Source organism: Prionailurus viverrinus, chromosome F2 (assembly GCF_022837055.1).
Source record: "Prionailurus viverrinus isolate Anna chromosome F2, UM_Priviv_1.0, whole genome shotgun sequence".
Lineage (NCBI taxonomy): Eukaryota > Metazoa > Chordata > Mammalia > Carnivora > Felidae > Prionailurus > Prionailurus viverrinus.
Genome location: NC_062578.1, coordinates 6,480,313 through 6,495,518, shown reverse-complemented (window position 1 = coordinate 6,495,518; position 15,206 = coordinate 6,480,313). Strand labels below are relative to the sequence as shown.

Sequence of the window (15,206 nt, the reverse complement as noted above, 5' to 3'; positions counted from 1 at the left end):
TAATTTTTTTTTTAACGTTTATTTATTTTTGAGACAGAGAGAGACAGAGCATGAACGGGGGAGGGTCGGAGAGAGGAAGACACAGAATCGGAAACAGGCTCCAGGCTCCGAGCTGTCAGCACAGAGCCCGACGCGGGGCTCGAACTCACGGACCGCGAGATCCTGACCTGAACCGAAGTCGGCCGCTCAACTGACTGAGCCACCCAGGCGCCCCCTAACGATGGTCTTAAAGAGGTAGAGAAAACTCAGTGTTTCACCCATGTGGTGGGAACAGAGTAGGGAAATAACACATTTCTATCTACTAATCAATCAACAAATCAGCATTGACTGGGCTCTTACCATGTGCTCAGTACGTGTGAGGCTCTGCCCGTGGATGGGAATAATGAAGTTAACAACTGTTGTGGGGGAAACTGAGTGCAAATCAAACATGCAGGTCCCAGGGGTTCCTCAGGACAGCAGCGCGGGACCAATGGGAAGCCCGGACCCGTGGGTGCAGATTGTGTTTTAAAATTCAAAGTATTGATTAAAAAAAAAAAAACTAATAAAATTACGTATGAGAGGTATCATTGTCTTGATTTTATAGATGAAAACTAAGACTCAGAGAATTAAACCTGACGTGGACCCGAATTCGAAAACCAGTTCTCGCCATGACAAAGACATTGCTCTTATGTCATCATACTGCCCGGTTTGTACCTGCGTACCAAAAAGATGCACCTAGCTGAACTTTTGCAGTTGGGATAAAGGATGCCTTCAAGCACTCAGACTTCCTTTATTTCCAACGCAGTGTTAGGTTTTCCTGGATGGCAATCCTGCAATGCCGTAACGTCCAGCAGATGTCAGCATTTACCATTCTTTGACTCCCTCCGGTCTTGGCGTTTACAAAGTTTTAGGGCTCAAGAGCCTGTCTTGCTCTTGGGCTCCCCAAAATTGCTGTTGCATCTGGGCGCGAGGTGGGGAGCTGTGTGCCGAGAGGGTGCAGCCGAGCGCCGAGTCTTGACTCCGTGAGAAGGCATTTGAAACTGTCACGAGCCTTCATTTTTTTTCTCCTCTCTTTTGTGATTTCATGTTTCTAAAAACCAGCTCATTTCTTTTCTTTTTTTTTTTTTAAAGATGTTTGTTTATTTTGAGAGAGAGAGTGAGAGCGCATGCTGTGCGAGTTGGGGAGGGAGAATCTCAAGCAGGCAGTGCGGGGTCCGATACGGGGCTTGATCCCATGACCCTGGGATCATGACCTGAGCTGAAATCAAAGAGTCAGAGGCTCAAGTGACTGAGCCACCCAGGCGCCCGAAAACCAGCTCATTTCTGATGGATGAGCCAAGGAGACTTCTAACCTGGCCTTTGGCCAAGGCTGCACAGAGAGAGAGGAGGCTCTCGAAGTGCCAAGAGGACGCCGGGAATGCCGCGGCGTCTCTGTAATCAGCAGCAGCAGCCAGTGCCAGATGCAGCTGGGATTTGGCCCAGCCTGGAGTGTGGCTTCTGAGAAGGGGCCAGAAATAGCCCCAAACACCAAGGCTTCTCTTCTGCTCAGCTTTTAGATGCCTCAGGTTACACCCCTGCAAGGTCTTCCTGTGGCCCTAACCTTAGAATGCCTTACAGATTTGGTGAGAAGGAACGATCTATTAAATATATTTACATCTAAGTGCAAATGAATTTGAACTTTAATTTTTTTTTTTTTTCTAGTGAGAAAAACCAGGCCAGACTGAGAAAATGAGTTGCCTCAGGTATGCCTGGAGGGAAGGGGAGAGGGGAGAGTGAGAATGGCAAACTTCCGTGATCTCCCAGTCTGTGCCTGGGAGACCTTCTTTTGCTTCCTGTCTCCCACACCCTCCGCCTCTTCACCTTGCCCATCTCAAGTGCTGTAAAGAATGCACAAAAGGCAATGATTGGTTCCCCAAAGCCTGGACTCCCTCAGGGGCCACCACAAGGTGGAAAATGCTGGCTTTCTTTTCCAAAATTGCAACTCTGGGACAGGGGAAGCTTGCCGACCTTAATGACACCAGTAAGTTGTTGGAAATAGTCGGTTTGCTGCTATTTTAAAGAAAAGACAAACACAGAAAGAAGGAAGCAAGAGTGCCTGGCTTTTATTTGCTAACCGCGTATGCTTATTGTTCAATCCGGCCACCTTTCTCTGTAACGAACGTGTCTACACAATTAAGTGCAGGTCCTCCTTGGATGCTGCTGATGGTAACAAAGCTCTCTCCTTGACTGAAAACTTAAAACAATATACCCTTCAGAACATGTGACATTCTGGGCAAATGGTCACAGATGAAAGTCTTAAATAAATGGGGCTCGGTCCAACTTGCAGAAGCAGAGAGAGCAGATTCATCACAGAATGGAGAAATGTGGTGTGAAATTGGTAATATCAAATGCTTTGATCATTTCTTTCTAGTAATGTTTTATTCATTCCATTTGGTCCTTTCTGCTTAACCATTCTTACATAACCTCGAGCAGCCTTTAATGATAATTTGCAGGTAAAATTATTCACGTAGCAGTGTGTCTGGGCTATTAGACACACTGGACCTGAACTGGATCAATCTGGCCTGACTCAAGGGAGCACAGAAGGTCACATCAGACCTCACCGTCCACCATGTCTGGTGGGGGAAAGGGTTTGTCTGGGACTAGGCTCCAGTCGCTGGGGGAGCCCACCCACAGATCTTTGCTAAATAGGGGATAAACAGAGGAGATGTGTGGTGCTGAACTGTCTTTCTAGCACCTTCCACAGACTCCTAGGCTCAGGTTCCTGAGCGGCCGGGCTCCTGCCTTCTTGCTGTCTCTTTTTATCTTCTGGTCACACACAGTCTGAATTCAAAGTTCGTTACCAAAATGCGTTGAGACTATGCTTATGATATTTTAGTTCACGTTTAGGTCTTATTTCAAATAAAAGCCCTTGGAATGGTCTATCCGTTGAAAATGAAGCCTTACAATTTTTAGTGCTGAGAATTCAAAATTCTATGAGCAAAATATATATTCATATGGAAAAACATATTTGGTTACATCATTGATGTCAGATTCAATTACTTATGTACTCTGCAATTTGGGTTTCGTTATTGAATATTTGAAATCTATTCCAACAGTCACTGCGTGGCTTAAACTGAATATTGTCTGTCAGCATATTTGCTTCATTTAAAAATTCCTTTTCTCGGTCTTTTTAAATGCAGTAACTGTGAAACCAGTCTACCAAAGTTTCTAAAATAAATAGCCAGATGACACAAACCTGATCTGAATTGCTTTTACCCACAAAATAGAGATACATGGTTCAGACAGAACCTATAACAATAAGTTTACAATCAAACGTTCCCAGTAAAGTTCACCTACATCTCTACCTTGCAAGAAGGCAAAACTTTAATGTAAATTTCCTAAGATATTTGCAGTGATTTTATGGTTTTGTGAAGGCTGGCTTGATTTTCTTTTATTTGTTTACTACACCCAATGTGGGGGTTGAACTCACAACCCTTAGGTCAAGAGTCACGTGCTCTTCTGAGCCAGCCAGGCGCCCCAAGGCTGGCTTGGTTTTGACAGGAAAGCCAACAACATGATTTTATGAGATCTTTTGAATAGGGAAAATGAGGCTTAGATATCTTTTTTTCCTAACCATTAATTTAAAATCTGAGCATTTATGAGATTTGGGGGGGGGGAGGGGGGAAGCCCAAACAGTATGAGGCCAACCAGGGCAGTATGTTTTTTTAGACTTCCAGACAGGATCTTTTGCCATTTTTAAAGATTTTCCTGAAAGGTCAGGATCAGTTGTGCTATCCAGTGGATGTCTGAACCGTGTGCTAACAGCTCCCACTGTGGTATAAATAGATATATGGAAAGTTGTATTTGTGTATTTATGAGTCTATTTGTTGCTTAATTTCAAAGGGTAAATTCTAACCTCCAGGCTTTGAGATGAAATCTTTTTATTATGTGTATTTTCAAATAAAACCCGGAGTGAATATACTCGTGAACTCTCGTATGTATCACTCAGTATTAGCATTATTGCCAATTCTGCTTCATCGTTCCCCCGACTCCCCACTTCCCCTGTCATTTTGAAGGAAGTTGAAGGTCACATGTCTTTCTTCTGAAACCATTTCCGCTTGCCTCTTAAAGGATTTTTTTTTTAAGCATAACCACAGTCTCTTCTGACTTCCTTTTACTGGACGTGAGGAGTAGGACCCATGTTTCCGATCTCCCTTCCTCTTGTTGTGTCTGTGAATCTAAATGGAATTGTAAGCCCTTCCCCCATTTGTGTCTCCTTTTTATAATATAACCAAACTTTTAAACAATAACCACCTTTTGCAGTCACTTTTTACATCGAATACCTCCATCTGAGGGACCGTTTCAATAATTACCATCAATCCTTCCCAACCGGGACTGCCCCATATTTGAATTCTTATTTTGCCCTCATTTATCATGGCTCTGAAACATATTTCCACGTGATTTGTGCAGGAAGTGTGGCTGTGTCAGAACCCATGCACTTGCCTCTCTTAAAATGTCTCTCTCTCTCGAGCGAGCGAGCAAGGGCAGGAATGACACTGGCTTGGGACATAAAGTTTTTTTTCTTCAAAGCTCTCCTGCTGTAAATCAGTTTGTCTTCAGTTATTTAGTGCTTCAGAGATTTATAAGATCTATAAGATTTCCAAGAAGAGGAGCACTGTTAGTGCTCGATTAGGACTCTGTGGTGGTGCCACAGTACCCTGGAAGTTAAGACGTTTCCTGCCAAGTGAAATAAGTGAGAGAAATAAAGATACCGTATGATTTCATTCATATCTGGAATTTAAGAGAAACAAATAAGCAAAGAGAAAGAGAGAGAGAGAGGCAAACCAAGAAACAGACTCTTAACTATAGAGAACAAACTGGTTCCCAGAGGGGAGGTGGTGGGGGTTGCTGGGGGAAACAGGTGATGGGGATTAAGGAGGGCACTTGGGATGAGCACCGGCTGTGGTCCGGAAGTGGCGAATCACTATATTGTGCACCTGACGCTAATATTACACTGTATGTTAACTAACTGGAATTTAAACAAAAACTTAGAAAAGAAGCATTGGGGAATTCCGGGACACCTCCAAGGAACAGGGACTTACTACTGTATGTCGTCCCCGGCGCTGAGTGTTGTGTGAATCATAATGCCCAGGAAGCCACCCAGAGGCATCAGTTTTAGAATCACCGCCCTGTTCATTTGTGTTTTCAGGAACTCTAGGTTTCCATTCTCAAGAACAAAAGCAAACTTGGGCCACATGAGAAAACTACCTAATGCCAGATATCCTTTAACCCATTCTCATTCAGAAAAACTTCTAAAGAGCAAAGAAATACCTTAAAGTACTATTGATCTTTGCCAAAACAAATCACTTTGCAGCACCAGCGGAGATGTTGGCCTCTGAAAATAGAATCCAATGGCAAAAACCTAATTTAAAAAAAAATTTTTTTTACATTTATTTATTTTTGAGAGACAGAGAAACAGACCACAAGTGGGGGAGGGGCAGAGAGAGAGGGAGACACAGAATGTGAGGCAGGCTCTGAGCCATCAGCACAGAGCCCCAGGCGGGGCTTGAACCCACAAACTGTGAGATCATGACCTGAGCTGAAGTCGGACTCTCAACCAACTGAGCCACCCAGGCACCCCCAAAAACCTAATTTTTAATGTAAAACCCTCAAAGATAATTATTTAAATGTCTAAGTAAATGGCAAACATGACCAAAACTTGTATTTAAAATTTTAATCTGAAACTTTGAGGAATAGAACTCATGTGGATTTTTCTGGTACATTGTTATTTTCAGAATAGAAGAATCTTTGGTTTTGGGGCACCTGGGTGGCTCAGTCAGTTAGGCATCCGACTTTAGCTCAGGTCATGATCTATCTCACAGTCGGTGGTTTTGAGCCCCACGCCAGACTCTGTGCCGACAGCTCAGAGCCTGGAGCTCGCTTTGGATTCTGTGTCTCCCTCTCTCTCTCTCTGCCCCTCCCTTGCTCACGCTCTGTCTCTCTCTCTCTCAAAAATAAATAAATATTAGAAAAAAATTTTGAAAAATCTTTAGTTCCAATGTGGAAAATAAAACGTTGGGTGTTAGTAAGCAAGCACTTGGTTTGTAGATATTCCCACTGGAGGGAAGAGTTGCATTTTCTCAGAAGCCTCCTTTTTGATAATTCATGACAAGTAATTAATGGCTGGTTTTTAACTTCAGAGGATTGGCTTTTTGAAATCAATTGAAAAGCACAGATACATATTATACATTCTTTCATGTATGTATGCATATGTACATATTTTTAAAAAATATACATGCTTTTCTGAAGTATAAGGAATGCCGTACTCCTTTTGTAGTCATCCGAGTTTTCTCTTACAAGTGGGGCCAAGTGGGAGGTGTGGTGGGAATGGTGAGGCCTCTCAGTACCTGGGTCATCTCTGTGATGTAATGTGAACCTCCTTTGCGATCACATTGGCCACGTGCCCAGCTCTGATCAGGGTGAACGTGAATGGAAGTAATGACATTCACCTCCCTCAGAGGGAGTTAAGCTTCCTTTCCCACTCTCCCTTTCCTAAGTATGCCTGGAGAGTGACTTTGGATCCACTACGTGACAGAGCCACCGAGATGGAAGCAGTGTGAGTCCGGGGTCACCGGGTAGAGTCTGACCTACCCCAAACTGTGGCATGACTGAAAAATATGCTTTTATTGTTAAGTCACTGAGATTTGAGGGGTGTATTTGTTACTGCAGCATGAACTGGCCTACCTGACTGATACAGACTGAGTTGTCTGAGTTGGGCTGTTTGCACTAAAGATCTAATATTTCGTGGGATGCCTGGGCAGCTCAGTCGGTTAAGCGTCAGACTTTGGCTCAGGTCATGATCTCGCGGTTTGTGGGTTTGAGCCCCGCGTCGGGCTCTGTGCCGACAGCTTGGAGCCTGGAGCCTGCTTCACATTCTGTGTCTCTCTCTCTCTCTGCCCCTCCCCTGCTCACGCTCTGTCTCTGTCTCTCAAAAATGAATAAACGTTAAAAACAATTTTTAAAAAATCTAATACTTCGTGTCTGGTGTTTTTGTCAGCCAAGTGGAAACATTTATTTGTGAAAACATTTCTTAAATTTTATGAAAATTACATGAGGGATTTTAGCCGTTACTTTTTGCCATTCACTTTGGAATCGATCACTGTTTCACTTCTTACTTTGGAAGGCATGAGCTGGTGGTCTCTTAGATCTTCATCAAGGTAAGAGAGAGTCCAAATGAGCCACATAAGCAAAACTCTGGGATGATAACCATACGCTTTATGATAAGCTGAAATGTTATTTGACTTTATTTTTGTTTGGCTCTTAATGTGACACGATTGCCCTGGGTTCTGTGAGCTAGTAATTGAGGAACTTTTTCACCTTTCCGAAGACTACACCCATGGGCTTCCTTAAGGTCCTCATCAAAGGAAGGCAATACACAGATGGCTCATGGAAAGCCCTGAACCTGGAGTCTGGTGAGCCATCCCGCCTTTGAGTTAAAGACAGTCATGCTCGTGGTGAGCATAGCATGATGTATAAAATTGTCAAATCAGGGGGCGCCTGGGTGGCGCAGTCGGTTAAGCGTCCGACTTCAGCCAGGTCACGATCTCGCGGTCCGTGAGTTCGAGCCCCGCGTCAGGCTCTGGGCTGATGGCTCAGAGCCTGGAGCCTGTTTCCGATTCTGTGTCTCCCTCTCTCTCTGCCCCACCCCTGTTCATGCTCTGTCTCTCTCTGTCCCAAAAATAAATAAACGTTGAAAAAAAAAATTAAAAAAAATTGTCAAATCAGTATGCGGTACACCTGAAACTAATATAACATTGTACTTCAACTATACTTCAATAATAATAATAATAATAATAACAATAATAATAATACTTTGCTATACTCATCTAGAGACCCCCTATCATAGGTTCTGGAGGATTGCCAATTAACATTTGCATGCGAACTATAGAAGATATAATCACAACAACATGCTTCCAAATGAACCTTTTTCTCAAGAGGTTTGTGAACATCTTAAGTGTTAAACTAATTACTACAGGAGTCTTTTCAGAGGGCTGTCAAAAAAAAAAAAAAAAAAAAAGAACTAATTTTATCCCTACCGAACTTACTCTTTCACAAATGGAGGCAGGACAAAATAATTTTGTCTTCTGAGTACATTCATGTTGAGGTATTGGATACTAGAAGCATAATTCCTTTTTACTAAGATTTTTTTTTTTCTCTTCTTTTCTGTATCCTTTTCATCACACAAAGCACCATTGTCTTTGTAGCTACCCTTTGGGGCCTTGACATTTATTTTTCTCCTTTCAGTGTATAACGTCTCGAAACAAGTGCTTTGATCAGCTGCTCAGGGGATCACACGTCTGGAACAGGAGGGCACTTAGAAGCCTGTGCTCTTAGAGGCGCATTGATGTTGGAATGATATGAAAAATAATTTCGTGGAGGGGTGCCAGGCTGGCTCAGTCTGTAAAGCATGCGACTCTTGATCTCCAGGTTAAAAAAAAAAAAAATTTTGTGGAAGGAACTTTCTTGTCTAAGCTCCGACCATTTTCATTACTGAAGAGGGATGCCTACGCATATACACACATAAATCTGTATCGATAGATGGATTTGACTTCTTGCCAGTGTGCCTTTTTACTTTCTCTCTTTCTCGTGTCTGTCACTTAGGAAGCGATTAGCCCAGGGGACACCCTACCTTCCACTAGCACTCCTTGTCCTGAATGAAAGAAAGGAAGCAAAAATCCTGATGGAGCAAAATATGATGATGAAGACAGGTGCGTGCTTATAGATGTGGGGGTATGAATTTATTCTGTAGTAAGTTAGTGGTGCGTGTTGGAGTACTTTAGGCTGAATGCACAAAGAAAACCCTATTAAGAAATCTGGCTTCAGGCCCATGAAATTATGGTCTGCTTTGTAAATCACTGTCAGAAGCCACTGAATTAGTAAAGAAATCAGTACCAAAAAAACCTAGGTTCAAATCACCACTCAGCTGACTTCATACAACGTAACCAACCAGTGTTTCTGAACTTGGGTTCTCATCTCTAAAACAGGTCTAATGACATCAGTGCTACTGACCCAGTGAAATTGGTTCAAAATGAAAAGAACAACCAGAAAAACCACGACGAAACACGCAGGCAGTGCTCTGTGGGTATCATCAGTCTACCAGCCTTTGGAGGTTTGTTTTCTTTTAACTTTCTATTTTGAAATCATTATAGATTCATAGTAAGTTCCAAAAGAGAACGTGCAAAGTGGTCCCAGGCACTTTTCACTTAGCTTCCCCAATGGAAACTGCATGACTGTTGTATAACATCAAAGCCAGGAAACCCACATTGGTACCATTCATAGAACTTACTCAGATTTCGCCAGTTTTATAAGCACTCACTTGTGTGTGTGTGCATGAGCGCGCGCGTGTGTGTGCACTACTTCCAAAGAATCTTATCACATCTGTACGTTTTTGTCCCCACCACTAAAATCAGGAGAAAGAACTGTCCCACCCCAAAGTTCCCCCAATCTTTGGTAGCCATGAATTCATTCTCGAACTCTATAATTTCATTTCAAGAATGTTACATAAATGGAATCATACTTTACTCGGCTTTCTGGGATCATTATTTTTTTTCACTCTGCATCATTCCTTTGAGATTATCTAAGGGACATATATCAATAGTTCATTCCTTTTGTGTATCAACAGTTGATTCTTTTGGTTGTTGTTGTCGCAGGGGTTTCCTTAGTATTCCATAGCGTGGATGTACCACAGTCCTTCATTCAACTTTTGAAGGACTTTGGGGATGTTTCTAGTTTTTGGCCCTTCTGAATGAAGGTGCTGTGAGCGTTAGCATACAAGATTTTGTGTAAACATGAGTTTTCATTTCTCTGGGATAAAGGGCCAATAGCGAAATAGGTGGGCCATATGACGGTTGCGTGTTTGGGTTTGAAAGAAACTGCCAAATTGTTTTCCAGACCGGCTGTACCGCTGTGCATTCTTACCAGGAATATATGGGTGATCTAGTTTCTCTACATCCTTGCCAGCACTTGTTTTTCTTCAGTTTTTCATTTTAGTCATCCTGATCGGTCGGAAATGATATTTGATTGTGTTTTTAGTTTGTGTTTCCCTTGGGGCTATGATGTTAACTATCTTTTCGCGGGTTTACTTGCCATCTGTATATGCTCTGCAATAAAATGCTAATATTCTAGTTGGATTGTTTGTTATTTTATCCCAGAGTTCTGAGAGTTCTTTACATAGTCTAAACACAAGGCCTTTGTCAGGTATACGGTTTGCATATATTTTCTCAAAGTCTGTACCTTGTCTATTTATCCTCTTAATAGGTGTTTTGGCAGAGCAAAAGTCTATTTTTGATATTTTGAGGTTCGACTTATTAATTTTTCCTTTACGGACTATACTTAAAAAAAATTTTTTTTTAAACATTTATTTATTTTTGAGAGACAGAGAGAAACAGAGCATAAGCGGGGGAGGGGCAGAGAAAGGGGGAGACACAGAATCCGAAGCAGGCTCCAGGCTCCGAGCTGTCAGCACAGAGCCCGACGCGGGGCTCAAACTCACGAACCACGAGATCATGACCTGAGCCGAAGTTGAACACTTAACCGACTGAGCCACCCAGGTACCCCTCTGGACTATACTTCTGATGTCTAAGAACTCTGCTTAGCCTTAGGTCACAAAGCTTTACAAAAATTGTTTTTCCAAGAAGTTTTATAGTTTTCCTTATGGTTGTACTTTTCAAGTCCGTGATGCACTTTGAACTAATTGCTGTTTAAGGTGTGAGGCTTAGGTTTCAGATTTTTTTAATGTTTTTATCAATGGCCTCTAGACATCTAGACACATTCTAGCCCGATCTCTCCCTGCCTACTTTTCTTTCTTTTTTTTTTTTTAATTTTTTTTCAACGTTTATTTATTTTTGGGACAGAGAGAGACAGGGCATGAACGGGGGAGGGGCAGAGAGAGAGGGAGACACAGAGTCGGAAACAGGCTCCAGGCTCTGAGCCATCAGCCCAGAGCCCGACGCGGGGCTCGAACTCCCGGACCGCGAGATCGTGACCTGGCCGAAGTCGGACGCTCAACCGACTGCGCCACCCAGGCGCCCCAACCTGCCTACTTTTCTACATTTCTAGACATTATTTCACATTCCATCTCTTTCACTCTTTCATTAGGCCATTTTCAGTTGCTCATACACCATCCTAACTTCGTACTTCCTTAATGATTGAAAGATTATAATTACGTGGATATCCTCTACCGTTGACATAAGTCACGCCGATAATATGATCATATGCTGATACGTTTGTCTTTCCCACTATATTGGAAGTCTGTTGAGAGGAAGGAGCACATCTTTCTCAAAACCTGGCCCAGGTTTTGCAGATCATGTGGATACAGTCATATTTGTAGAATTAAAAGCAGATGAGTTCTACCCTCCTTGTATATGCTGGACGAGGGACGTGTTCACCTATGTGACTGTCTCTATTCAGATGCGACAAAAAAAGATGTTTTGAAGAGGCAGAACTGATTGGAGAGAGCAGCAGCATCCCGGATTTGATTTCAGGATGCTGTGGGAAGAGGCTGCTGACTCACAAATGCTTTTCCAACTCATTTGTCTAGGATTCTGCTTAAAGCGTACCCCTCCATACAATGAGAACTTTGCAATTACATGTGTGTGCGCACCTATGTGTATATCACGTGCACACACAAAACATACATTGCTGTTCCCCAGAGTAGCCTCCAAGGTCTACCTTTCAGAAATCTCTTTTGCATTTAGGCTTAGATGCCCATCAATGAAGGGCTTCTGGCCGGTATATCCATTTCATTTTAGTTTCCTAAAGACCTAGTGCTCAGGTGATAACAGGGGCTTGAAGTTTCACAACATCTGTCTGAAAGCTCAAAAATGAAGGTCAGTACATTTCTACAGAAAAATCTTTTTAATGACTTAGTAAAAAACACCACACTTGGGGCACCTGGGTGTCTCAGTCGGTGGAGTGTCCGACTTCGGCTCAGGTCATGATCTCGCGGTTCGTGAGTTCGAGCCCCGCGTCGGGCTCTGTGCTGACCGCTTGCTGGGAGCCTGGAGCCTGCTTCGGATTCTGTGTCTCCCTCTCTCTCTTTGCCGCTCCCCCGCTTGTGTTTTCTCTCTCTCTCAAAAATAAACATTTATAGGGGCGCCTGGGTGGCGCAGTCGGTTAAGCGTCCGACTTCAGCCAGGTCACGATCTTGCGGTCCGGGAGTTCGAGCCCCGCGTCAGGCTCTGGGCTGATGGCTCAGAGCCTGGAGCCTGTTTCCGATTCTGTGTCTCCCTCTCTCTCTGCCCCTCCCCCGTTCATGCTCTGTCTCTCTCTGTCCCAAAAATAAATAAAAAAAAAAAAAGTTGAAAAAAAAATTAAAAAAAAAAATAAACATTTATAAAAACGAACAAGCAAACAAAAACACACAGCACTTTCCTTCGTCTTGTGCCAGTTGGTTAAAATAACGTGACTGACGAGAAATCACGATTATGATCAGGATATGAGCCATCGTAAAAGGATAGATAAATTTTTTGGTGTTAAAGTATTTGGATAGGTTTGCAGTAGTATGATTGCAGCATTTAATTCTGAGCTCTGATTATGGGAGGACAGTAACACATACTCATCCCCCTCCACTCTGAATAATCTTTTACGAGATGATTCTATTAATAGTTAAGAGGATTTACAGGCTTAAACTGCAAGGATACACACAACACTGAGCAGGGAAATTGTCACTGTTTGGGGAAATGATGGTATCTATTGATAGACGTCCACGCTTCGAAAATTCACCCTTAAGAAACTGTGAATTTAGGAAAAACATCCCTTAGCTTCTTTTTTTTTTTTTTTAAATTTTTTTTTCAACGTTTATTTATTTTTGGGACAGAGCGAGACAGAGCATGAACGGGGGAGGGGCAGAGAGAGAGGAAGACACAGAATCGGAAACAGGCTCCAGGCTCTGAGCCATCAGCCCAGAGCCTGACGCGGGGCTCGAACCCACGGACCGCGAGATCGTGACCTGGCTGAAGTCGGACGCTTAACCGACTGCGCCACCCAGGTGCCCCAACATCCCTTAGCTTCTTAATGTTCTTACGTTCCTGCATTATTTTATCAGTTTTTTTCTCAAGCAATTTCTGTAGAAAGTGGTCGATAATTTTTCTTTCATTACTACACGCGATATAATTTTTATTTCGGAGAAAAACATCTAAGCCACAATAGCCACAAAACATCAATAGTCAAAAGAAACTATGGCTGACTTTCCTGCCTTTGAAAACATTACCTCCTGAAACAAACAAATAATAAATAGGTAAGCATTTGTCTTAGTAAAGGGAAGCTGCATAGGTTGGAAAAAACTGGACAGAGAAGTTAATTAATTATCAAGGTTCTAGTTTTTCTCTTGCGGTCGGCTTGAAAACATTTTGATAAATTGTCAGTAAGATAGAGTAATAGCTCACTGAGCCAAAGCTTGCTTATGGTTTTATAATCTTTCCAGATAAACCTTTTCCTTGTCAAGAAAGCATCATGGACGGTGGAGATCATCTTACCTTGACGTCACGCACAGCCTCGGGGCTTCCTTCATTTTCCATGGTCTGGTGAATATTTGCATTATATCCCTCAGCCCTAGGCAGGGGCAGAAATTGCTTCCACATAGATGGCCTGGAGAAATGTTTCTGGAGGCACTCTTGGTTGTCTTGGGAAGGACTGGGCATGTTTTTACAGTAAAGCTCCAAATGAGTCCTGCAGCCTGATTTTAACAACACTAGCCCAGGGTCCACTCTATTTCTCTTCGTTTGGCCAATGCTGGGCCATCCGTCAGTCAGCCGGGGAACCTCTGTGGAAAGTTACACTATTTGAAGCAAAAGGCTTATCTGTTTGGTGGATCAGCAGTTTATCCACGGTTCTTTAGTGTTCTATTCCAGGTAGAGCTTCCTATTTTGAATGTCTAGGTATGTTATGACTGCCCCCTACTGGCAGAAATATACTACTAATTCAAATTTAATCCTAAAATTGAAAGAAATGATTTAAGCGATCTATCGCTTAGGATATAATGATAAAATAGATTGCTTCGCCATATTCTGCATTAGTTGTGTGAGACACAGACTAGGGCCTGATAATCTTGGGCTATGCAGTCGAGAGACAGGTGGTCTGCCTTAATCTATGTAGGTTTCTTAAAAGGTCATTTTAGCAGGAGTCAGTTTTGTGGCTAGAAATGTATGCTCAACTCATACCCAAACTGAAGCCCAAGGATTATTACACTTCTTGATTGGTGTCATGTAGGATGAAAGTGATTTTTCTTATGAGGTAACTAGTCATCTAATGATTAAGCCAAGAGTTGGCTTCTAACATCATACTGCACATTTGTAAAGTGTGTAAAGTGTGTAAAATGACCCCGGGGCCCCAGAATTGGTATATGAAACAGACACAATCCCTATAAACATCTTGGCTTCCTTTTTTTTTTCTTTTTGCAGAAATTGATGAATTGATTCTAAACTTCACATGCAGTTGTAAGGGACTTAGAATATCCAAAACAATCTCATAAAAAGAAGAGCAGAGTTGGAGGATTCACATTTCTCAATTTTTTTTTAAACGTTTATTTATTTTTGAGACAGAGAGAGACAGCATGAACGGGGGAGGGCAAGAGAGAGAGGAAGACACAGAATCCGAAGCAGGCTCCGGGCTCTGAGCTGTCAGCACGGAGCCCTACGCGGGCCTCGAACTCACAGACCACGAGATCATGACCTGAGCTGAAGTCGGACGCTCCACCGACTGAGCCACCCAGGCACCCCACACATTTCTCAATTTTAAAACTTACTATAAAGCCACAACAGATCAACAGAATAGAATTGAGTCTATAGGTAAATCCATATGCCTACGGTCAGTTGGGCTTTGACAAAGTGCCAAAATAATTCAATGGAGGAGAGAATTGTCTTTCCAACAAATGGTGTGGAACCCCTGGACAGCTCCAGGCAGAAGTTTAAGTTGAAGTTCTACCTCACACCGCATAAAACATTAACTCAAAATGAATCCTAGACCTACATGTAAGAGCTGAAGCTATAAAACTCATTTTCTTAGAGGAAAATGTAGGGGTAAATCTTCGTGGCCTTGGATTAGGCAAAGCTTGCGTAAGTACAATATCAAAACTCAAGGCACAAAAGAAAAAGACCGGTAAACTGGACTTCATCAAAATGGAAAACTTTGATTTTCTAAGAACATCATCAAGAAAGTAAAAAACCCACTAGGAGACAATATAGAAAACC

General features: G+C 42.6%; 1 protein-coding gene across 3 annotated transcripts in view; it reads right to left on the bottom strand.

Moving 5' to 3' along the window:
- Window positions 1-13,658, bottom strand: part of RGS20 (regulator of G protein signaling 20) — an 87,874-nt gene extending 74,216 nt beyond the window's left edge. For all 3 annotated transcript variants that reach the window (XM_047842396.1, XM_047842395.1, XM_047842397.1), the window contains exon 1: window positions 13,494-13,658. In XM_047842396.1, the coding sequence (XP_047698352.1) occupies window positions 13,494-13,658 (165 nt within the window). The remainder of the gene's footprint in view (window positions 1-13,493) is intronic.
- Window positions 13,659-15,206: the final 1,548 nt, after the last annotated feature.